This window comes from Gopherus evgoodei, chromosome 3, assembly GCF_007399415.2.
Source record: "Gopherus evgoodei ecotype Sinaloan lineage chromosome 3, rGopEvg1_v1.p, whole genome shotgun sequence".
NCBI lineage: Eukaryota > Metazoa > Chordata > Testudines > Testudinidae > Gopherus > Gopherus evgoodei.
Window position 1 is genome coordinate 67,509,365 of NC_044324.1, and position 26,056 is coordinate 67,535,420.

Below are 26,056 nucleotides of genomic sequence, written 5' to 3' on the forward strand. Positions count from 1 at the left end.
AGCTGGGCATCAGGACTGAGGCTGCTTTGAGCACGTCCTCCAGCAGAAATGCTGGCACCTGCGGGACTTGATCAGCAGAAACTAAGGCATCTAGGGAATTTAGGGTTACAGGGTTTGTCTGTAGGGTTAGGTGGCAACTGAGCAGAGAGTTTGATTTTCTAAACATTTGGAAGTAGTTGCCTAAGGTGGCACCTAAATCCTTTTGTGGAGCTAGCCCTAAGAGTTAAGCATGTAAGGGGAAAATAATCTCATGCATATGTTTATGTATACAGACCACCTTAGAATGTACAAATGAATTCAGCAATATTGTAAAACTTTTGAAAGTAAAATTCACCATAGTGTCATATAACAATGAGAGAATCACAGAAAAAGTCGTTCTGCTAACACTGAAAAAAGAATGTTATTAGAATAAGGAAAACAGTGATGTTATTCCTGAAACATTATTTGTTTTTCTATCTGTCTAGCAGTGCAACTTTTGCCTAGAACCTTCCCCAGACCCAATACTGCTTCACGCCTGCTTCACGTTTGAGAAATAAAACAATAGCCACGTCCTTGCACTCACACGCGTGCACACAGACACACGTTTTAATTAAGTTTAAAATAAACCATATTTTTGCAATGTAATGTCTCTATTAAATATTTATTACCTCCATAATATATAGTCAAAAGCCTGATTTAAACTGATAGGAAAGAGTTTCAATAATTTGTGTACATATTTGGAACACATACTATGTTGTACAGTTGTGTGTGTGTTTGTTTGATCTGAGTATACAATACCTAGAGTAGTCTAACATAGTATCTAAGTGCAACATTGTGTAGTATTTGTCCTGATGCTTTCAGAAACAAGATCAGACTTTATTGTTCATATTATTTTAGGGGTTCAGAGCTAGACAGACTGAGTTTCTAGACTTTGATCAATACTGGAATATTGTTGCTAGCACCTGACTGTTCCCAGGAAACAAATGAAAGGGAAAAGGATAAAAGCTTTTCATTTCTCTTAAACAGACAGATATGCTTTGGATGTCACTAACATTGTTAGTATAGTGCTGTGAGGAAGATCAGAGCAGTGTCAGTTTTACTGTAGCCAAGGTACATTGCTAAACAACAGAAAACACATATAGCCTTTGGAAAATATAAATCAAAATCAAGGCATAACTTGTGCACCAAACCATATGACATACAGTTATGAACGCGTACGTTTTTATTTGCACTTTCTGGGGTTTCACATCATAATTTTATCCCATATATCTATGCATAATCATAAATGTCAGTGAAATTCATAAATGTGAATACATACATGCCCATAAAATTCCACTGGAAAGTTAATCAGAGCATAAACTTTTATTTCATCAGGAATGCAAATTGGAAAAAATTCCAAGTTCTTCTTAATGCATGCTTCCCAAACTTTTTTGGACACAGCAGCAAAATGAGGACAGACATATGCATAGGATTACAATTTTGTTAAACTTTAACACAGGGAGGGGCTCCACCTGCCCATATATATATTCTCCTATACCAGGCATTTAATTGGTTCCAGTGTGGGGGTTCCTTACCAGAGAACCCATTAATAGGCCCAGGGTTACAGGGCTTGTTACCATATAATCTGTAACTAGCATCAGGTTTATAGTGCTACTTATCATATAACTCATAACATAGGGTGGCTCTCCTCAGCTTACACTCCAAACTCAGCTCTCTCTGAGTCCTAGCACCCTCTTTCCCCTACCCCCGCAAGGGGGACAGAGGGTGCAGCATGGTGGGGCATCAGTCCACAAGGGCTACAATATTTGACCTCTGCCCATGAAGGCCACAAGGACTCACCCTGTCACATGAGCCCAAGGCTCATCACCAAAATCCCTGGTCTTTTACCTCAGGGAACCATTCATTTTATTCTCTTAACTGCACTGGAAACCAGCCGCAAGTTCTGACGAATAAACACCACCACCCGAATACCTTAATTAGGTACCAAGCGTGTTCCTACTCAGAGCACTGTGGGTTGAAGGTGCTGTGAGGAAGGCAAAAAACTCCCTGGTCCTTTGCCAATTGGCCCATGGGAGAAGAAATCCCTTCCTGACACTGTAAATAGGTGATTGGTTAGACCTGCAGTATCTGTCAGGCCAGGTTCCCATTCCTAGTTCAGATGGGAAAGGTGGGCAGCTGGAACAGAGCTGAAAGAGGCTCCACAAGGGTCCTGCACTGGCTAAATCCTGGGAGCTGGGAATGCTGGCCAATCAGTACCCTTCTCCCCCAACTGGCAATGGCTGCCAGCTCCTCCCCTGGGAGTCTCTACCTATTGTCCATTGGCAAAAATCTCCCTCCCTTGCTACAGTGGCATCAATTTCTCCCACCCCTTGATGTGAGTGGGTGGCATTTCCAAGTCTCTAAGTATTATAAAGAAATACGCACATTTCTTGTATATATCAAAAAAGGTTTATAGCTTTTCCTCAGCAGCGTCATTGACATATTGTATTGAGCTCCTACCATACTGAGGGAAACTCATGCTAATGGAAATATTAGAAAGAAAGAAAGCAATTTATTAAGAAAAGTGCCTCTTTTTTGTGTTGGCTTAAATTTGCAAGAACTTTTTGTTGTGTATCTATGAATGTATTTTGAAGATATTTGTGTCTGTGAACTGCCTGGAGAATTTCATAGATTGCATGAGTCTCATTCAACACTAGCTTTATGCAGATTTTTCTTTGCAATGTTCCAGTAAAGGAGCTCTTTCATTAATTAAGCTACACTTAGAACAAGAGCCAAGAATTTTATCATAGAGGCCACCATTTAGAAATGCACTTTATTTTAAACTGCAGAAGTCAGAATCTCCTCTTTCACTGGTTTTATACAGCTGTAATTTTATTGATTTCAACAGGGTTACTCCTGATTTACACCAGTGTAAGTGAGAAGAATCAGATTTTTAGTGAAAATACCACTAGAATAAAGGGAGACTCATTTAGTATGATATTTAGGGATAAGGCAGGAAATTCCAGAAATGGGGAAAGTTATTGGAAAGACTAAATCAGGAACAGAAGTGTGAAACACCTGGAAAGTTCAGCATTAAGTACGGTTTTCAGTTATTATTTTAATTATTAGTAGCTTTGGTGAACTTAAAATAATATAGCAGGATAATTACATAGTTTATTAAAATTAATTAATAATTTTGGCAGGCATCCAAGCTTGCATTAGGGAGGGGATGGGGCATAAATATTTTATGCATAAAATAAGCAAATTTCTTCTACATCGTAAGACTAGCTAGTACAGAGAGCTCCCTCAGCTCCCACTATGGCAGACAAAAGGCAATTCTTAAGTGGCTTAGAGGCAGAAGGCTTACGTGGGCCAACTGAAGTGGTATGTATTTCATCCTATATCTTTCTTCTGTTAAACACAGTTTTTACCTGAAGTGGAGTATTTGGTCATTCAGCTGTCCTCACACAGAATAAATGTGCTCTCTGGAAGAGGGAGCAAATCCTTTATTTTTCTGTTAAATGCTATGTATATTTACGGTGCTATATACATAATAACTAATAATTCATCATTATAATATGTGTCTTGTATCTATATTGTGGTTCTGCCATGGTTTCTATTACCCTGTTGCTTCTTCCTAAAACAGAGAACATGATGTGATATACTCAGATGCCACGCAGACCTGCATTATAAATGTATTGGTATTACAGTATCTATTTGGACTATAGAGAACAATCCTGCACTAGCAGGGAGATAGACTGATGATCTAATAGGTCTCAGGCTTTTTTCTCTTTCTCATTACTAAAATTCTGTTTTCCTCTCTGCTTTTAGGTTTAGACTAGACAGCAGAACTTGGTTCCCTTAATGTAGTTTTATTTCCCAATATAGACAGCATGAGAGGAAAGCTACCTAAATGTACAGGGGTATTGTCTTGAAGTGCTTGTTATTTAGGCTTGTAAATGTATCCTGTAGCTGACACCACTCTTGGAACAGACGATGTTTGTGATGAGAGAGGATGCCAATGTGATGTATCAGTAGAAGATCTCACGCCAGCACTTAAAACCATCATTAGAGCTATCAGGTGGGTGAAGAATACTTAGTGAAGAAATATTTGAGAGCTCTGTTATTGGCTATTGAAATTATTGTATGGCTATGTTTTTACATCACTAGTAAACATGCTAGTATAATTCTCTCCCCCCTGCTATTCAGCAATATGCCTACTAGAAGCTGATATATTTCCACAGCTCTAAGTTATCCTCTTTTCAACATTTCAAAAACATATTCTACAATATGGGTCTTATTTGAATGGGAAGAGAAAGAGAAAAGTGAAGCTTGATTTACAATATATGTTCTGTAATTCAAAATACACTCAACATACAGATGTAGCTTTACTGAATGTATGTCACCAGGTCTGGAAAAGTTATAATATTTCTCACTTTGCAGTGCTGTAGCTGTGCTGGTCCCAGAATATGAGAGAGTCAAGGGAGGAGGACATAATATATTTCGTTGGACCAACTTCTGTTGGTGAGAGAGACAAGGTTTCGAGCTAACAGAAAAGAAGAGCTCTGTGTAGCTGGAAAGCTTTTTTCTTCCACCAAGAGAAGTTGGTCCAGTAAAATATATTACCTGATCTACCTTGTGTCTCTAATATTTCTCACTGTCAAATTGACAATGTGTATTGAATTTGCTTACTCCCAAATCTTTCTGCAATAGCATATTTTTATGGTATAAGTTTATTCTGGTGAGTTCAGAACAGTTATAGTCCTGCAGCTAAGCAGAGCCTTGTTGATGACAATTCATTGATCTAGTTATGACTCGAACAGTTTTAAACTAATCTCAAGTTCTGTCTCCTTTATCAAAGTGGCAAGCTGCACAAAATTACTTAAAGAGAAATATATTCATGTAATGGTGAGTTTGGGAAGAAAAGAAGAAAAGAAACTGACCTAAATACCACTGGCCACATTTTGATATCATGCTCACACATTACTTCTCAGGTAGTCCCATTCATTTCAGTAACAGTATCATAATATAACCCATGTTAACTAAGTGTGGGCCTTTTGCCCCCTGGAATAGCTGGACCATGTGTGAGATTTATAGTCTTCAAACTAATAGGCCTGATCCTTTCACTCAAGCTGTAGAGACTCACACATTTAGATCCAGAAATTCAGTCACTGCAGATTCCCCAGCTATGGGTACTGTTACAGTCGCACAGAACTTCATACTTCCTTTACCAAATCAATTTTTATAGACAAGCACTGCCACTGAAAAATGAATTATTGGGGGAAATGCTATCATGAACTGACTGCAGTGTTTCTGAACAATGCACAGAGCTTATAATTTGCTATGAAACATTCTTCATTCTTGAATGAGTGCTCCCACAGCTCTCATCTTGTGCATCTCCGTGGCAGAATCTATCACTTTAGAGAAGAACATACCTCTGGCAGCAGGGGAGAGCCATTGCTGTGTTTCAAAAGGCTATCCTCAGAAAGACAAAGTCACACCTCAAGTTTGTGCCTAAACTGCTGTAAAATGACAAAAAAAATAAATTTGTTTTAAAATCCTCTGGAAGTTTTGAAATGAGAGAGGTAGTGCTAGTGCGCTGCAGAGGCAGTGGCGACTGCATCTCTGGAGGTGGAAAGAACTAATGTGTTCTTCAGTGAAAGGGCCTTAGCCAGCACCCATTGCTCACAGGTCTGACTGCTTCCAAGTAGCAAGGGAGACTGAAGACTCACTCACTGGATCTGTTCAGTAACAGTTCAAGCAAATCGGGCTCTTCAAAGTCATATACTTGAACTTTTTGGCTATAAGGGACACCGCTTTCTCTGCCCCACCTCTCCCAAGCTCCTGTGGCAGCCCAGTTGAGGGAGGGAGTTACATGGGAAGACAGGGAAAGTTCTCCATAATGGTTGTATGTGTTTGAGGAGAAGTGTTCGGGCAATAGTGAATTAAGAAAAATGGTGCCATGTGGCTCAGTCAGGGCCAAAATGAAGGAAGCAGCGTCCTGATTCCCCAGAGGATCATGCTCTCACCACGGAGCTCCCAGTCAGCACGAAGCAGTTCATAATCCACACCAAGCACCAGCAGAGCAAGAGCAGTACACATATAACTAATATTTCAACCTGTGCATGGTATACTAGGCCCCTCTGTGGTGGCAGGATGGGTGGTATTATCAGAACCAGTCCTGGATCCCTGGACAGCAATTAGCCGTTAGTATCCTGCACTGAGAGACATGCAGGCTTGACAGAAAGCACTGCAGTTTTTAACTATGGCCATTAACTCACATTTACCAAGCATATAAAAGTCAAAAGGAGAAACTAATAAAAAACTTTACCATATAGTACAACATATCTGACTGTTTCCTGACAGTGAGAGCAACTAGGCTGCATAATATTGTCCCAATGGAAATGGTGGGATTCCTCCATTTCCTAGGACTTATAAAATCAGCGCTAAGAAATATGCAGTAGAGAATAACTGTGCAGTATGGCAATGAAGTAAGCTAGCTGACCCAGGAGGTCTTTTCTATCTCTAACTGCTGTATGTTTTTATACATACATTTTCATTTGGTGTTAATATGAAATCCAAATAACGTAGCTAAACGTCATACAAAAAATAACAGAACATTTATAGGCATTTGATTAAGATACTTACAAACTGCAAACAAAACAGTACACAGACCCTGTTGATGTGAATACAGTAACCATTCTCGAGTGTATTTCTCACCATTCACTTTCATGCCGAAAAATATTTTTTTGTGGACAATATCTTGTTTGTTTGCCATTGATAAAAGGCCGATGTGATTTCTTAAATGGCCCAGTGTGGTGTTGACAGTCATTTGGCCCACGATCTATCCAGTAAGCTACATCATTGGTACTGAAATCAACCGACATACTAGGATCTTTTCTCCTATTATTTACAGCATGAGCAGGTTCAGTCTCTGACACATCCACACCTTCTAGAACAATGTTTGTTTGACCACCAGGAGTAGAATGATCAGTTACAGTCTCTGATTTCCTCGCATTATTTCGATGTGCATTAGTAGGAGGCCCCCCTGGTTTAGGTAGGGATAAGTAATAAAAAGAAAACAGAAAAATAGGGCAAGAGTGTGTACTGGAGTGTAAGGAAGTCTAACAAAGTTCTGATTTTTCCCAGGATGATTACAGTACTTCGATGCTTTTTTTGAAATATCAAATATCAAATTTTTTCAAAAAAAATCTCCTTTTTTTTTGGTGCCCCCTGCTTTGCTGGTGCCCCAAGCATGTGCTTAGTCTGCCTATTGAGTAAATCAGCCCTGCTTGAACACTCTCCTTCCATGGCTTGCACTTCCCACATGATCTGCCTCCCTGCTATTAGTTCCTGACCTTTTCTGCAGGCAGAAAACCAGGAGGGGTTGCTGAGGTTGGGGATGGGAAAAAACAGCCATGGAACCAGCAGTGTAGAAGAGCACTGTGGTAGAACCAGCACCCTGGGCAAGCTTCATGGGGCTGCTGAATTGCTGGAAGTGGTGGGGCATGTTTTCACACTCAACAGTGAAGTTGTGGGAGTCTTGTTTAGTTAAGAGGAAAGCAATCTTCCTAGATTGTAATCTTCAAAGCAGGGACTATGTCATGATGCCTCTCAGACTAGGGATCCAGTCCTTAAGGAGGCTTCTTGGTGCTATGGCAATATAAACATTTTTTTAAATAATGACGCGAGAGCATCAGGGTCACTAAAGGAACTGATAATGCATTTGCTCAGCCCCAGACTCAGTAAAGGGCACAATGACTAGAGCCCTGCGTGGATACAAAATTTGTATCTGCATCCAATCTGCAAAAATGGTCCGTGGATATCTGCAGATTTGTAGTCTCCACTAATGACAAGCGTGTTTGTATGTAACACTATAACTGGCAACATGAATGGGGAGGGAAATGCAACGTGCAGGGAAAGAAATACAAAACAAATGGGAAGCAAAACCTTGTACAAGACGAATCTTCATGTCCCTGTAATCCTGAGTTTTGCTGCTCTTGCATTTGAAGTTATTGACATGAGGTGACTTTGCTAATATTGTTCTGTTTTGGCCTGATGTGCAGTCCTTGCTCATGGAAAACTTGTCTGAGCTTCAGGAGGAGTTTTGCCTCAGTAAAGATGCAGAGAAGGTCACACAGAGATTCTTGGGGTGTAAGTGACGCAGTTTGATACAAAAGTGTCTGAAATCATTTGGAGCTCAATTCGATACAAAATAATTTAGCTTCTGTTCTCTGCTGGATGATGAATTGGGCCATTATTTATGAATAATTCTTATGGTAAAGTTGCCTTACACCAGTTGTTTTATTAGATGAGGTTAGTATACAGGGTATCATTCATCACATTATATTTAAATTATAGAAAAATGACTCTGTTATACTTAATACAGTGACTCTGAGAAAAAATAATTAGCCTTTCAAATAGACAGGGGACTGCACTGGTTTGTTTGTTTTTGTTTGTTTCACTTTCTGCTTAGTCAGAATTTGTTGTGAATGGACTCCATATGGTTCTACTCAGTTTACATACAGTTAAGGTTTGTGGTGAGTCTTTTTTGCCCTCTTGTGGTACAAGCAGAAAACAAGCACTAAGCTGCATTTAGTGTGCCATATACCTGTTGTGTGCTTTAAGAGCCTATTCTTCAAATACTTTAGCATATGAGTAACTTGACTTGCGGGAGTAGTGCTATTACATGCAAGTAAAGTCATCCAATGTGTAAGTGTTTGCAGGATCAGACCCTTAGTTTGTAGCATATGTGAACACACAAAAATAGTTTAACATTTAAAACTAACAAATACAAGGAAATTCAAAGTTTTTGGAGTTGTGACATAATTCGTTTATTTTGAAAAAAGTCCATAAAATTGCTATTGTTAACCATAATTGGTGTCTACATTTATTCAAATCTATTATATAAATAGTTATTTCAGGACTTTTTAAAAAAACAGATTGACTTATTTTTTAATTGACAATTACTGAATCAATAGAATTTAACAACTCCAAATGAACCCCTCAGTTCCATCATTTAAATAATCGCTGCATTTTTATGTTTCATAGTGACTGACAGGTTTTAATAACTCCATTCTTTTTACTTCTTTATTATTTGTATAGCTCATATATCTCTTTCTCCTCCTCCCTCCTGTAGATATTTTACATGTATTCTTGGAATCCAGAAGAAAACTTCACACATCTGAGGCACACGGGAATAAGGGCTAATCCAAAACCCATTGAAATTAGTGGGAAAATTCCCACTGACTTCAATGAGCTCTAGATCCAGGCCCTAACTACTAACATTTTTGAGAACAGGGCTCCAGCAAAATCGACCCATTAAGAGCAGGTGCAATTACTATACAATCTCATGTCTGGAAAGAAATGGAAATAGACATCAAGGGTAGAATTTTTCAAATCAATGAGTGTTAGACTAATTCTGTTCCAACTGAAGTTAACGAAAAACCTTTAGGCTCAGAGGACTCCTGGTTCAGAGGAGGCAAGGAAAAAGACCCTTGTTACATCAGGAAACATAGATATATTAGAAGAGATTCTCCCCAAATAGCTAGAATCATCCTGAGTTCCAAAACAACATAGAACCTTGGTCAAGCTAGGAAAAATATTAAAACAGCCTTGAATAACCAAAGCCCTGGTTTAAGCCAGTGAATTTAACAACTTACTGCTTCTAGACAAGGTGCTGATCTACACTTCAGATTTTTGTGTATGCTGATTAACCAGGCTTATGGCCCGATAATGAAAACTGACCTTCTGCCTCAATTTTCTTGTACATGCCACCCCATAGTAGGAAATTCTATTATTTCCCCATATAACGTACTACTTCCCTGGCTCCATACTTCCTGTTGAGTCTCATATTGCACTTCAGGAGGAGTGTGCATGGCAATCATGTATGGCTACCAAAACAAAGAAAAAAGAAAAAAAAAGACAACCATATTTTTTCTAAATAAACCACCTTTGCAATGCAAGTTGTTTTGGAATAAGTTACATTAATTTTTTCTTCATAACCTGAACGAAGAACTGGATACACAGGGATTAGATGGTTTTAAGAATAGAACATGTTGGAGTCATTTGACAACTATGTGAAAAAATTCCATTTCCAACATTTTCCCTGCTTCAGGTGCCTCCGTGTTGGAAATGACAGTGAGATATACTGGCTTGTAGAATCAGTCACCCAGTGGAAGTTTGTCCCTTGGCATATTTAAAGTTACCTGTTCACTGTGCACAAAGGAGATCAGTCCTGAACTGGCAGGGAGATGGAGTAGTTGTCCTAATAAGTCTCTTCCGTTTCTGGACTCTATGACCAAGATTATGCTTCATCCATTATACTAGTGACACTCCACCTTATATGAATTCACCATTTAACTTCATATTTACAATAACGCGACAAATCAAGAAACTAAGCCTTGTGGGAAAAGATCAATACTACTTAGAATAACAGGTTTATACATAATCAGTAGGGGTCCATTATAAATTTCAGCTCTGACTGCATACTTTTTATAATAATGTGGTAAAGAAATAATACAAAGTACAGTTTTCATGTAATTCCATTTAAAGTAATACTAATCTCTAGTTATCACAGAGTGATAACCATGGCTTTTATCTTCTTGTTGGCTATCTTACAGATGAATTATGTAGTATAATAAAAATTGAATTAGCTAATATTATAGCATGAAATATTAGGATTAGGGATGGTGTGATGGGATATACAAACCCCACACTGGTGAGTAAGGGGTTTGCCGGGCAGTCCTGCCCAGCCACTCCTGCAGGGCCTGGACAAGCTGGAGATAGGACTTTAAAAAGGGGAGAGCAACAGTTCAGAGCAGGGCAGTAGAAGGGAGCAGACAGCTGCGCGGAGGGGAAAGTACTGCCCAGGAGCCCGTTTCCTGGGACCTGACAACACAGACCTGTGCAAACCCCCATAGGAGAGGCAAGTGATTGAGCGAGCAGGTCATAGACTTGATTGGAGTAAATTATTTTGGGGAGCTAAAAGGGGCTGGGGATAGGAAGTTGTCTGAGGGGAACCTGGATTGGAGCCTAGTGAGAGAGCAGGCCCAGGATCCCCACCCACCCCAAGAGGACACTACAACACTAGAAATCTTCATCTAGATGACAGACCAGCTGGAAAAGGCATTGACTGTTCAAGGGCCCACCCTCTGACCCTCAAAAAATCTCTGGGCTAAAGGGGAGGACTGGAAACCATTGGGGCCAGGGCACTGAAGGGATCGGACTGTGTATCAATGGGGAGACGCCCTGCTAAACCCTGCCTGAACACTAGGCAACACTGTTGGTGATTGTGCACATTCTGCAGATGGGCCAACAGTTTTGTGTTCCCTACCTGCTTACTTGCACTAGAGTGACAAAGAGTCCTGTGGCACCTTATAGACTAACATATTGGAGCATGAGCTTTTGTGGGTGAATACCCACTTCGTCAGATGCACTAGAGTGTAGATCTTACCAAGTTATGACAAGTGTCCTCCTTTTACTTCTCTTCAACACAAAGCCATATGGCCAAATTTTCAGACTCCCAAATATGCTGAGCTTCCACAACTCCCATTTAAGTCAGTGGAAGTTACAGGAGCTCACATCACCTTTGAAAAATCTGATCAATTTTATTTAGGTGCCTAAAGATATATTCAAAATCTTTGGCCTGTATTTCTTCACATTTATGACTTAACACAAAGTTTTCTGTTCTTAAAAAATACCCGTTAAACATCTGATTGCCACACAAATTACAGAAAATTGTGCAAAATGCTCTTTATGTGAAATTTACGTTTCATCATTAATTATTTGCTGTTGAACGGCACCTTTGATTGCTTTGCAGTAAAATCCAACAGTCATATCCCACAATCCTTATTCAACCATTGATTTCAATTGGGAAAATGTCATAATTGTACCTGAATGGAAACTGTGCCTCAGTCAGATCTCTGGACTGCAGTGTTTGGTCCCAAAGCAGCAAAACAAAGAATTAAAAATGAAGAATACTGGCCTGCATGAAGAGACACTGGTAATCAACAAATGAAAAATTAATGAGAAACAAATTGGATGCACAATTAAAGATACTTACAAAATGGGAAGTGTGGTACTGTACTTATAAGGAACACAAGAAAGTGAATACTTATAATTAAATTATTTATAATGGTTTTAGCATCCTCCCACTAAAATCACTGGGGACTTTGCAGCTGACTTCAGTGGGAGCAGAATCAAGGCCTTTAAACTGCATGCAAAATTGTTTGGTTTGATTCAAATTGGCATTCATACAGCCATCCGCAGCTATATATTTATCTATAGGTATTAGAGAGACAATGCGGGTGAGGTAATAGCTTTTATTCGATCAACTTGTGTTGGTGACAGAGATGGGCATTCGAACCACACAGAGCTCTTCTCCACTGTGGCTCAAAAGCTTGTGTCTCAGATCAACAGAAGTTGGTCCAGTAAAAGATATAACTTCACCCACCTTCTATCTCTAATATCCTGGGACCAACATGGCTACAACTACACTGCATATATGTCTAGGTATAGCTACCTAGATATAGATGGATATACATTACTATTTTCTCAATAGAAAATCAAAGCACACCCTTTTATGTGCACAGGTTTGATTATATAAAGGAGAGTACAATTAGCATGGCAATTTTTATCATTTAATTTATTCAGCACTTGCCTGAGTTAGATTAAAATTATACACATATAACTAGGAAGACATTTGCTAACAAAATGTGATGCTTTGAAAAGAACAATCTAGCAACAAAACAAAACTTCTGAATTGTTGAGATTTAGCTATGAAAGTTCCCTCAGCATTAAGGTCCTGGTTCAAGAAGTTGATGACATACAAGCTTAACTTTGAGGACCTAAGCAGACTCATTGACCTCAATGAGACTAATCACATGTTTAAGTACCTTGCTGAATTTGCACCTAACTGAAGAGAACACTTTGATGGGCACACATTTATAACTTTAAACAAGCTATTTAAAATCCGATGTAACAAGTCTTTAAGATGACAATTCTACACTTGAAAAATGTGGACTTCAGTGGAGTTGTGCTTGTAAGCGCCATGAATCATCTTGAATAAGGAGGGTTTCGCTGAGTATAACTCAGAAGTTCAGAAGAAAATATCATCAGCCTAGCTTAGGCTTTGTCTACACTATCAAGTTTTGTTGACAAAAAGTGATGTTGACACTCAAAAATCAGCATAATAAAAGTCAGAATATCATGTTCACAATCGCTCCCTCTGTCGGCAGAGTGCATCCACAGTTGGGGCACTGTCATTGACAGTGTGAGCAGTGAACTGTGGGTATCTATCCCACAGTCCAGCTCAACACTTTATGTTATAAGGTGTTGTGGGAAGGCGGAGTGGATTGCAGTGCATCTTGGGACCGGGCTCAGTGTCCCATGATGCATTGCTTTCTGTCCCAGCAGTCCATGGGGTTCTTTTGCAGCATTTTTCAACAGCCATTCTTTGCTGTGCACCCCGGTATCTTTGTGAGAAGGGATGGATCCTGCACTGCTCTCCTGTGCTCTGTTAGCTGTCATGAAGACGTTGTGGATGGCAGTGCAGTTAATTGCAAAGTTCCTAACTGAAGATGCTCCCAGTTGTGTGACATGCTGTGTGATAAGGATAGGAGCAACTTTAGATTGCTTTTGGCATTCACAGAACAGCTGCATAGGATAGACCATCAGTCTTGGCTCAGGAAACAAGCATTGAATGGTGGGATCCTATCATCATGCAGGTGTGGGATAATGAGCAGTGGCTACAGAACTTTCGGATGTGGAAAGCCCCCTTCCTGGAACTGTGTGTGGAGCTCACCCCAGCACTGCGGGGCAAGGACACCACAATGAGAGCTTCCTTATCGATAGAGAAGCGTGTGGCAATCGCTGTGTGGGAGCTGACAATTCCAGTTGGGGGCAAATCAATTTGGAGTTGGGAAATCGACCTTTGGGGCTGCGTTAATGCTAGTGTGCAGAGCAATTAATTGCATCCTGCTACGAAGGACCATGACTCTAGAAAACGTGCGTGAAATAGTGGATGGCTTTGCAGAAATGGATTTCCCTAACTGTGGAGGGGCAATGGATGGCACACATATTCCAATTTTGGCACCCCACCACCTTGCTATGAAGTATATCAATAGGAAAGGGATACTTCTCCATAGTATTGCAGGCACTTGTGGAAAGTGCATCACTGCAGGTGTTTCACTGACATCAACATGGGATGCATCTTCAGGAACACTGGCCTGTATAGAGAGCTACAAGTGGGCACTTTCTTTCCAAACCAGAAGATTACAGTGATCCTAGGAGATCCGGTGTACCCCTTACAGGCAACCTTGAATGGGAAACCTGGACAGCAGTAAGGAGTGGTTCAACAACAGGCTGTGTAGGTACTGGATGACAGTGGAATGTGCCTTTGGCAGATTAAAGGAGCGCCTTTATGGCAGGTTAGACGTTAATGAGGATAATATTCCCATGGTGATAGTTGAATGTTGTACATTGCATAATCTTTGTGAATTTAAGGGTGAAAGGTTTGCTCAGAGGTGGAGTGTGGAGGGAGACCGCTTGGCTGCTAATTTTGAGCAGCCAGATATGAGGGCTATAAGAGGAGCCCAGAGGGGGCCAGTTTGAATCAGGGAGGCTTTGAGGCAACACTTTGAAAATGAGAACCAGTAATGTCTAGCTCTGTGATTAGTGCTGCAATGTTATGTTACATGTAGTTTTCCTAGGAAGTAATGGTTATATTTGGAGCCTTACATTCCAGCAACCATATGAATAAACTGCCTGTGTATATATTGGTAATGCCTGCTATCTCAATTTGTAGAAAACAAATAAAGATGAGTTACCACTCAAAAACTTTGCTTTTATTGTACAAAAAACAACACACCCGAACACCCAAGGATGCTTAGTGGGAAAGGAGGTTCCAGGGAAGAGCAGACTTTCAGAGCTGTGTGTAGGTCCAGCTATCATTATGAAAGTTGTCTGAGGGGGTGGAGTGAAGGAGAAACCGAGAAGTCCCAGAAAGTGGAAAGGACTGTGCGGGCAGAGTTTGAGGGGAGATGGGGACATGGAAAAGAGTTCTGAATGTACTGCAGGAGAGGGCGAGTACTGATCTACTCAGTCTGCAGCATTATTAAGGACTTCAACTTCTGCATTTGCTCCTCCATTACTTTAATCATCCACTCAGTAGCGTCCTTAACAAACTCCTGATTTTCTTTTCTGTTCTGCCTTTCAGTTTCCACCACTCCTTGTGTTCCCTTTTCTCTGCACTGGACAAGTGCAGTACCTCCCAGAACATGTCTTCTTTGCTCCATTTGGGTGCTTTCTTATCTGGCGCAGACGCTCGGCCAGCATGTGGGGCGGGGGAGGTGATCCTGATGGCCACATCTGCCGAAGCACAAGAAACAACGCACAGAAGCATGATTATTAAATGCTCCCGTGGGCCCTGCTGCTTTTCCAGGCAGTCAGGTGTGCAGTCCTTTCTTCTCCTGCTCCAAGCAGCAACTGACTACTGCTCTGCTCTGCAGCATCTTTTATAAGGCCTTCCTGGGCCCTGATTGGCTGCTTCCTCTGCAGCTACTCTAGCATGCTTGGAGGACCTCTCCAATGCACCTTCCCTGGAATGGGTGTGGCAGAACCATGAGGCCTCCAGCAGGGGGCCTTTGGACCTAGTCCACCCCATCACATGAGGGTACATCTACTATATGCTTGTGACTTCTGCCCTGCTCCCTATGATGCTCGCCTATGTGACACTTTGATCCCTGCACGAATGATTCCAAATGACTCGGGAAAGTCCCCTACAATGGGGGAAGGAACAAAGCTGCTCTGCCAAGGAACCTTCCGCAGAGGTTTCCTGAGTACCTCTAGGAAGCTTTCCTGAAGATCTCTCTGGAGGATTCCTGTGAGATCTTGGTGTGCATCAACACCCTGTTCCACCATACTGATAAGCTGCACAGGGAAATGTCCAGCTCACGGAAACACAGCCAGACTTCTACATTTCTATACCCTGAACCCACCTCTGCACTACGCAAACCACAGCCACTTACCAAGGTGTCTCCTCTCCTGCTTTTTGCTTGCCGGAGAGCAACTGCTGAGACTGGCTAGACACCTTTGGAGTGGTGAACAGTTTCTGGATGCCTACCTCACTGGGAGACCCCATTGGGAGCTCCACAACATTGTCTAACTCCACCTCTTCATCACTGACTTTGTCCTTCGGATTAGGTCCTCTTTCCACCACCTCCAGACCCACCGAAGTATCCATGGGGCTCTTAGCAGTGGAGGTGGGGTCACCACCAAGGATAGCATTCAGCTCCTTATAGAACCGGTAGGTCTTAGGTGCAGCACCGGAGTGACGGTTTGCCTCCCTCAACTTTTGGTACACCGGCCTCAGCTCTTTTATCTTCACTCTGCACTGCAGTGTGTCCCGATCACAGCCCTTTTCTCACAAGCCTCGAGAAATGTGCCTGTAGGTATCCCAATTCCCGTGGCTCAAGTGCAGCTGGGACTGCACAGCCTCCTCTACCCATATACTGAGCAGATCTAGCAGCTCTGCAGTGGTCTAAGCCGGAGAGGTGCTGCGATTATCTGCCATGGTCACCTGGGAAGATGCAGTGAGATCTCTCCATACCGAGCAAACAGAAAATGGAATTTCAAAAATTTTGGGGGCTTCTAAGGGGGAAGGGCAGATGGTTATTTACCTGACTGCAGGGCAGTGGAGTTCAAACTGCTGACCAGAGTGATCATGATGGGCATTGTGGGACACCTCTGGGAGGCCAATTAAAGCGATAAAATCAAGTGTGGTGTTTACACTGGCACTTTGTTGTTGAAAATTTAGAGGAAAAAGACTTACATCTGTCTTTGGGGTGATTGTATTTTGTCACCAAAACAGGGCATTTTTGCTACCAAAAGTCACATCGCAGTGTGTGTGCATTCACTATTTTATTGACAAAAGCTGCCTTTTGTTGACAAAACTTTATAGTGGAGACATGGCCTTAGTTTAAGTTAGCTGATGTAACACTAAGCTGTCAGAATTATGAAGATAGACAGAGCTAACATTTGAATCAGTATTGATGATTTTATTGTTTTAGAAAAATGTATAAGGATTAATCAGGAAAAATGTTTCTTCCACAGAATCATGAAATTTCATGTTGCAAAGAGAAAGTTTAAAGAGACATTACGTCCATATGATGTAAAAGATGTAATTGAACAGTATTCAGCTGGTCACCTTGATATGTTGTGCAGAATAAAAAGCCTTCAGTCCCGGTAAGGAAAGAATAATCCTTCATCATTGAAGAGCCTTCCTGTGTAAAAATACCTTGAGCTGTTTTGTCATTTAGCGCCAGAAGAATTGTGTGTCTTTTACTTTACCAAAATTTTTTTTTTTGGCCCAAGTTTTCACCTGTGCTGTAACTTGGTCTTCCTTTTTGTGAATGCAGTTAGGCCTGCAATTAAATTGTGGGTGGAAAAAATGTGGATGTAAATTGGGCCCAGAAAATGGAAAACCTTAGCCCCCCCCTTTTTTTAAAGTGCACTCATAAGCTGACGGAATATTTAATACAGTGACCTGTTGAAAAGTGTTTTCCTATCCCTTATATTCTCATTGAAGTTAATAGAAGCTGTGGGCCATTAGCACCACAATGTCCCGGATCCTATATTTTAATATTCTGGACTCCATACGGTAATAAACAGACAAATCCATGATTCATATAGCGCCATCTTTATATTTGCATTTGGGAAACGCTTCCCGGATTTAGAAGCCCAAGCCCTCTGTTTGTGCCCAGCCTTTCCAATGCAGAGTTTTGCAGTTCCCTCCACCTCTGGTTGCTATATACTGTATGCCAGTTGGCCACTATGAAATGACATCTGAAGAACACTCAGAGGTGCAGGGTTCAATACTGCTCATTAGTTCTCAGAGACATTGATTCCAGGGTCGCCCAGAGGATTCAGGGGGCCTGGGGCAAAGCAATTTCAGGGGCCTGCTCCATAAAAAAAAGTTGCAATACTAGAGAACACTATAGTCTTGTGGGGCCCCTGTGGGGCCTGGGGAAAATTGCCCCACTTGCCCCCCCCCCCGGGTGGCCCTGATTGATTCAAAGCCTAGAGCCCTTATTGCTGAACATTATTTTTTTAAACCTTCTCTTAAGCAACTTTCCCCTGCTTCATATCACTCACTGGTTTCAGGGCCACCCAGAGAATTCAGGGGGTCTGGGGTCTTTGGCGGCGGGGGGGGCCCCTGCCGCCGAATTACCACCAAAGACCCGGCACTTCGGCAGCGGGGTCCCAGGGCGGAAGGACGCTCTGCCGCGGGTCTTCGGGGCACTTAGGCGGCTGGGGGTCCTTCCACCTCAGGACCCGCTGCTGAAGTGCCCCAAAGCCCCACAGCGGAAGGTCCTTCTACCCCGGGACCCGCCACCAGAGACCTGGAGCAGAAGAAGCTCCAGGGGCCCGGTCCCCGCGAGAGGTTTCCAGAGGCCCCAAAAAACTCTCATGGGGGCCCCTGCCCAGGGCCTGGGGCAAATTGCCCCACTTGCCGCCCCCGCCCCCCCGGGCGGCCCTGACTGGTTTAGAATAAGAGCACGCATTACAATAAATCTCCCCATACCATTCCCAACTTATTTTTTTTTAATTCTATGTTGTGCTGGTTTAATACAGATACAACTAAGCATGAGATATACGTATTGGGCCCCATGCTTTAAACACTTTTGGTCATATTTGACCAACGGGACTACTAATGGTAGTAAGCAATGTAGCCAGTAGTAAATGTTTGGAGGATTGAGCCAATAACTCGAGACTAAACTATCACTCACAAATATGTATCTATTATCATTTATTTATATGTGTAACAAATCTCACAAGTAACAGTAAATATAACTCCATTGTCATTTAGCTTCACATTTTGCTCTCCCCGGATGCTTTAAACATCATTCCATGCTCTTTTATAGTATTTTTTTGAACTTAGATTACTATTATTTTAACAAAAATAAATCCATCCTTTTTCTTAGGCATTTTTCAGAAACTGTTAAATAGTTGTAATTGTAATTTTCAATAGATGTGAACAGTGGATACTTCCACAATTTCACCATTTTCAGGAATTATTATAGTCTCCAATTTCTTTCACAGCGTTGACCAGATTCTTGGAAAAGGACAAATCACAACAGATAAGAAAAGTCGAGAAAAGAATACTGCAGAGAATGAGACAACTGATGACTTTAGTATGTTAGGGCGTGTAGTCAAGGTGGAGAAGCAGGTAGAGTGACTGTAGGAGACCATGATTTTGTTTTATTGCTTATAACTTTCTGTAATTAATAATGGATGTTTTCAATTTACAACAATTTGGTAAAATAACTTTATCTGGTGTCTGCACTATTTTAAATGTTGAAGTAAAACACAAATTATATTACGTTAAATGTGCTTTGTGTACAGAAATGGAAAAACATACACTACTGAAATCTGCAGCCTTTAATAGCTAAAACATTAACTTGATCATGCAGCATCTGTAAATACATCGCTTTTAATAGCTTTCTTTTTTTGATGAGTAGCTTTTTTATACAGAGAAACACGCATTTCCCTTATATGTGGATTGTTATATTGTTATCTGTTACATTTTCTCTTTGCTTAGATTCTAGAGAGGCTGTAGGGAGGAAAATATTTTTCAATAATATTTTGTACTTACTTTAACCTTTTTTTCCCAATCTGCAGGTACAATCCATAGAGTCAAAACTGGACAGCCTGTTAGATATATATCAACAGGTCTTAAGGAAAGGATCTGCATCAGCGCTCACTTTGGCTTCATTTCAAATGCCATCTTTTGAATGTGACCAGACCTCTGATTATCAAAGTCCTGTAGATAGCAAAGATTTATCTAGTTCTGCACAAACTAGTGGATGTGTATCCAGATCAGCTAGTGCCAACATGACTCGTGGCCTACAGCTTATACTGACACCAAATGAATTTAGCACTCAGGCTTACTATGCTTTTAGTCCAACTATGCATAGTCAAGCAACACAGGTGCCAAATGATGAACCTGCAACAGTAATAACTAATAACACATCAAACCAAATAAACCAGGCAACTAAGCCAACAACACCAACAACATTACAAATACCACCTTTCTCCTCAGTCAAGGATGCCAACTGGCCTGAGCCTCTTCATATTATTCCTGCAACTACACAGGAAAATATTTCTGATGTCACCGCTTGCCTTGTTGCTTTAAAGGATAATGAACAAGTTGCACAGTCCAAAGTAACAAAGGATCTTTCCTGGAGAAAAAACCTTGATACAGAAGGGGAACCCTTGGTCTCAGTTAAACCAGTAGTGCAAATGGATTTAGGAAAATCTTTATCTGTACAAAACCTTATACAATCATCTGAAGAACTGAATGTACACATTGCTGGGAGTGACTCCAGTGGCTCAAGAGGGAGCCAGGAAGTGTACTCCAAATGGAGGGAGTCAAAATTATTTATAACAGATGAAGAGTTGGAAGCAGAGACAAAAACAGAGGCTTTTGAAAGCATCTCTCGCTCATTAGTGGAAACAGCTCTTTCTACTGACTCTCTAAGGACTGGAATATCAAGATCATCTCAAAGCATTTGCAAGCCAGGGGACAGTACAGATGCACTCAGCTTGCCTCATGTCAAACTTAAATAACAATTTATGAGTTTTCTTCATTGGCTGAGTAATTCCTTTAGTCATACATATCATAGCATGAACTCTTTTTAAAGTCTTTTTAATAAGATAAAATTGCAAGAATCAGGAAGAATCTGAAAGGCAGTTGTATGAGCCCATATCTTCTAGTTGCATGAAAATGCATGCTTAAGTGACAGCTAAAATTCAGATTTATACCTAATGTACATCACTTTTATGTAGTACAGTAGGTGTAAATAATGAGTAATCTACAAAGTTAATACTGCAGACTGTCAGAAAGCAAAGATCTGAGCATTTAGAAATAGGGTTGTTTCTACAATACAGAAGTAAAAATCATAAGATTTAAAGCACTTTGCTTCTGGATTAATTAAAAATATATATGTCCTGAATTAGACAATAGTTTATGTTTACAAGAAAAATATTATCTACAGCTGCTAGCAAGGTATCAAGGAAACTAGTAATATGGGACTAGAAATGGCTGCTAGTTGCAAGATACACACATTAACTCATCATTAATCAGTTATTTTAACACTCTCAGCTTTAGAATGTTAATTTCTGTAATATTTTTGGTGATTTAGTGCTGTGGCAAAGTACTTTGCACACCACTTTCAGGTTCTTTATGATAAGAACCTTCTTTTGCTATGAAATGTACAAATTCAAAGGATAAGGGCTGGCCTTAGAGATGGATAATCTGGACTACTGCACCAAAAATTCAGGGGCAGCTTTCCTTCCCCCAAACTTGCTGATATCACTGCCCTTCCTGTGGATCTGAAGCATTCTGGAAGCAGAATCAACAGGAGAGGAGAGGGCACTGCCTTTATTATAGAAGTAATTCTTTCTGCCCTGAAGGTGGCACTATGCTTCACAATTGCACCCTGATACTCCATGATACTGTGTCAGAAGTCTGTGAAGGAAGTGAAAATGGTAACGTGGGATATTGAAAGCAGAGGGTAAAACAAAGGGGATAAGGGAAGAGAGAGAGACTACAGAAGGGGTGAAGAGGAAAAAAGAGAATATGATAAGCAAAGGAGAATATGAATTAGGAGAAGAAAAAAGGGGGAAAATGGGGGGGAAAGGGGAAAAATGGGGGGAAAATGGAAAATACCAGCAGGGAGGCAGGGACAACGAAAAAGATCTTTAAAATTCCAGCCTGTTGGTCCCAGACAGCTAGCGTTTCTTCCAAAAAGCCATGTCAGGAATTAGGAAATGGCAGAGATAATAGAGAAAAACAACTGAATTGCCCAAATTGAAGAGGACTGATTTTTTAAAAACAGGGTGAGGAGGAGAGAGGGAAGGGGGTCACATTCTTATTAGCTCTTTAATGCCATTTTACAAAGGTGCCAAGAAAGGACCCTCAGACTCCTTCCCCATACCACCTCCCACCAAGTTTGGGGATTCAAAACCTGCAGCATATTGAGCGTTCTTCCCGAGACCTCCTCTTGCTCTCATAGCCTTTCTACATCTCACTTCTGCAGAGGTGCAGTAGCAGAACTAGTGCCTACCTATGGGTCCTTACCAGGGCTTTGCCATGGAACCCTGTGGGAGCCTCCACCCTTCCCCACTGATAAAGATTTCTATTTGTTGCCTCTCCACAAATTACGGCCTACATGTACCACTGACTCATGGACAGCCTGTTCTGGGCCTGGCCACCTCTAGCAACAAGAACTCCAAATGTGTGAGAGTGCCAGTTCCAGCTCTCTCAGAGCACTGTTTGATCAAAGCCCAGCCCTGCTGAGGATTTATTATACACCAGAAATGTCACAGCAGTCTTAATCATGGCTAAATGCTGTAGATTGTATTGTGAAGGACTTGAACTGTTTACTATGAATCCATTGTAATTTGTGCCTCCATATTTCTTTTACAGAAATATTCCTGGATATTACATAACCTTATTATGTGAAAGTACATATATACTGTAGAGTGTATATATTGTGTCAGTGATGCAGGATCTATGGATGATAAGCTGCGTTCTATGGCTTGTGCCAGAACAAAGCTCAGGTGGTAAATTCTGAAAGATGTCTTGAAGCACAATTAGCTATCACTGATTTGCCATCGCATTCAGCCTCTACTACATTCTTTATGTGCTGCCTGATCATATTAAAGCCTAATTGCGAAGATATTTTTGTGATGATAAATAGGTTTTTCAACATCTGAGAACATTTAAATATTGACTTATTTGAATGTCTGCAGTTTGTCCAGCCAAATCTGTAAATTTAAAGTATTGTACAATATCTAAAAATGATACAATTTTTAGGATTTTCTTTTATTTTTTCCTAATGTTTTATGGTGCCTTTCTTGCATTTATATAAAATCTCATAATGTTCTAGATGTAAGTCTGTACTTAGGTCTGATGTAGAGGCAAGAGCTTGAGCCCAGGAAAGCTAACAGATGTGTCAATATTTAGACTCGCCTCCCCTTTTTCATTAAATATGAACACAACGGCATCCTAAATTGGGGCCTGATCTTGCAACTGCATCTGCTTGAGCAGACCTTTGCATCCACATTGAGCCTTAATGTGAAATCAGAGAGTTTCCATATGGGCACAGGCTCTGCCTGCACAGATGCAGTTGCAGAATCAGGATTTTGGTTTTTACTGATAATGTATGTCGCTGAACTTGGTATTTTTGGCTTAAATGACATGCCTGAATTCTCCTAATTTTAAATTAATTTATTTAATACAATTCTGTGCACATAAATGAATTCTATAAATTATATATGAAAATGTAAATGTCTTTACAAAGATCAGATAAATCAGGAAGACCCTTATCTTTTTTTAAGTTGACATTACTGGTTTTTTTTTTCTTTTATTGTCACCATTACATCCTTATTTTTGTAGTTACAGTTCTTATCATATAGGAATTTTCTTAACATTTTACTGATGGAAAACTGCAAGAATAATTAATGAATCTGTGGAGATCTGGAGAGGATTTACTATGTGTTTTGATTTTTACAGAGTGTGCTGTTCTGTCCTTTCCTCACCAGAAGTTTCCTGTGTCCACATTATATCTTTAATTACACTATAAGGACCAAGCCTGCTCCCACCGAAATCAATATCAATAATTTGTTGATGTCAGTGGGAACAGCATTTGGCCTTAAGGGTCTTGTCCTGAACTACTTACTAAGTCAAAGCTCCCATTTTAGTCAATAGGAGTTTTACATGAGTAGGCAATAAGGACCAAATTCTGCCCTAATATGCACTCCATTGGAGGCTTGTGCAGGGTGTCAAACGGGACAGAATCTGGCCTTCATTAAGGGTTTCAGGACTGGGCCTTACACAAAAAAACTGTTTTCTGATCAGCATGTTTGTTGTACCTGATTGAAGAAAGAACTTAAAAGAATAGTTTTTGGTGATTATTTGTTTTACAAACTCTGTATACTCCTGACTTATGTGATCTATACTTTTTATTTCAGTATGGATATAGTGTTTTAGCCTAAGGTTCAAGATTGCACGGATCATACACTTTTATTCACATGCCCACAGCTGTTACATGTGTTTTTGAAATAATCCTACTTAAATGACTGCTGTCATTACAGTCTGGTGATAGGTAATTCACCTACTCTTCTGTGATAAGTCAAGTCATACTGAATTATTGCTGTATTGAGGAACACCTGATGTACAGTACTATTTATGGGTCTGGGCCTGCAGTTCTTACTCAAGCAAAAATCCCATGGACTTCAGCACGAGCTCTGCCTGAGTCAGGGGTCCAGATTCAAACCCTTATTTTGTTGGGCATCTGTATAAAATGAAAATGATAATATTCCAGTTATTTCCTGAGGAAACTAATGCTTAGCTGAATTAACCCATATGTCACATTGACTATATAAAAAGTAACGCACAAAGTAGTATAAAAAGGGATGAAGAAAAGGGAAATTTTTAAAAAGCACAGAGAAAAGTAGGTCAGTAAGAAAACAGAACAAAGCAGAAAAAGAAAATGTAAGAGCAAAGGAATGAAAAAAGTGATTAAAACATCTGAGGACAAATTCATCCCTGTGTGGCTCCACTGACTTCAAAGAACAGCATAGGTGGGTCATATTCAGCCTTCTTTGGTGTAATCAGGCTCAACTCCATTGATCTCAATGGGATTACGCACACCTACACCAGGAGTGAACTTGTCCCACTGGGACAATTTTTGTCCTGACTCATATCTTGTGCAATCCCATAGAGTTCAGTAGGATTGAAGGCGGTGTAAGTCCAGAGAGAATTTGGCCGTCGTATTTCTGCTTCACATTTTTTTCAAGCATGTTAATCAATTTAGTTCAAATGAATTGCAACATCAAACAAACTGCTATAATTATCCAAAAAGGTGAATCAGTTTTCAAATCTAAACCAACTCCTGGAATGTCAAAGGAAGCATACGAGGTGTTGCCATTAACTCAGATACATGTGGGACACTTCCATAGGCACCAAACATCATCTGCTATTGAATGTGTTCTAAGACATTTCTGCTAGCCAATATGGGAGGGAGCAGTGTTAAAATATCAGTTTTATAATGGTTATGGAAAGTACACTTCCACTGATGCTGCAATGGCTTTAGCCATTACATTATAATACAATGTTAATTGTAACTTCATGACAAAGGTAAATCCATATTGTTGTTAATAAACATGGTTAAAAAGTAGCTACTATGTATACTTGAAGTTTTTTTGTTTGTTGGTTGATTTTTTTGTTTTGTTTTTGATTAAAGATTAATATTGGTGTTGCATGTCAATACAGCTCAGGCAGGATTGAGCAGAATTGTGCACCTGAAAAATTCCCATGATGTGCTAATTTTTTTCTTTAACATTTTATATGGCTTAAATTCAGCTTGACAAAGGTATCACAAAACAAGTTTATTTGTACAAAAAGTCCATACAACATAGGCCAGTGTAACGCCTTCTGATGATTTCTAATGATGCTTAATCCAAACCTGCTTTACCTTCACAAAATACAAACCCGCTATGAAAGTGAATTTGGAAGCTATTAAGAGCAGTGCTAAGGAATTTCAAACATCAGTTGCTGCACTCAGTTTTAATTTTGACCAGTGATTAAACAGGGATTTTTGAGGAGGGGGGAAACCATAGTTCTTATACACCTGTGCGAAACTACATGCCATAGGAGCAGGATTTTTAGGAGGAAGCCACCAGCAGAACTGCATCTAGTGCTGTGCTATCAATTCATATGGCCTGGTTCAGGACTTCTGCCCACAGAAACCTAGATGGGTGGATCCCTGCTCCCATGTGAAACCCTACTGAAATTAATTTTCAGACTTGGTGACTAAGGGTATGTCTACACTACAAAATTAGGTTGATTTTATAGAAGTCAACTTTTTAGAAATCGATTTTATACAGTCGATTGTGTGTGTCCCCACTAAGCACATTAAGTTGGCGGAGTACATCCACAGTACTGAGGCTAGCATCAACTTTCGGAGCATTGCACTGTGGGTAGCTATCCCACAGTTCCCGCAGTCTCCACCACCCACTGGAATTCTGGGTT

At 40.5% G+C, this 26,056-nt stretch overlaps 1 protein-coding gene across 2 annotated transcripts in view; it reads left to right on the plus strand.

Moving 5' to 3' along the window:
• Window positions 1–21,623, plus strand: part of KCNQ5 (potassium voltage-gated channel subfamily Q member 5) — a 513,967-nt gene extending 492,344 nt beyond the window's left edge. For both annotated transcript variants that reach the window (XM_030555755.1, XM_030555756.1), the window contains 4 exons: window positions 3,931–4,039; window positions 17,071–17,202; window positions 19,060–19,186; window positions 19,639–21,623. In XM_030555755.1, coding sequence (XP_030411615.1) covers window positions 3,931–4,039; window positions 17,071–17,202; window positions 19,060–19,186; window positions 19,639–20,586 — 1,316 coding nt within the window. In that variant the 3' untranslated portion in view covers window positions 20,587–21,623. The remainder of the gene's footprint in view (window positions 1–3,930; window positions 4,040–17,070; window positions 17,203–19,059; window positions 19,187–19,638) is intronic.
• The last annotated feature ends 4,433 nt before the right edge of the window (window positions 21,624–26,056 follow it).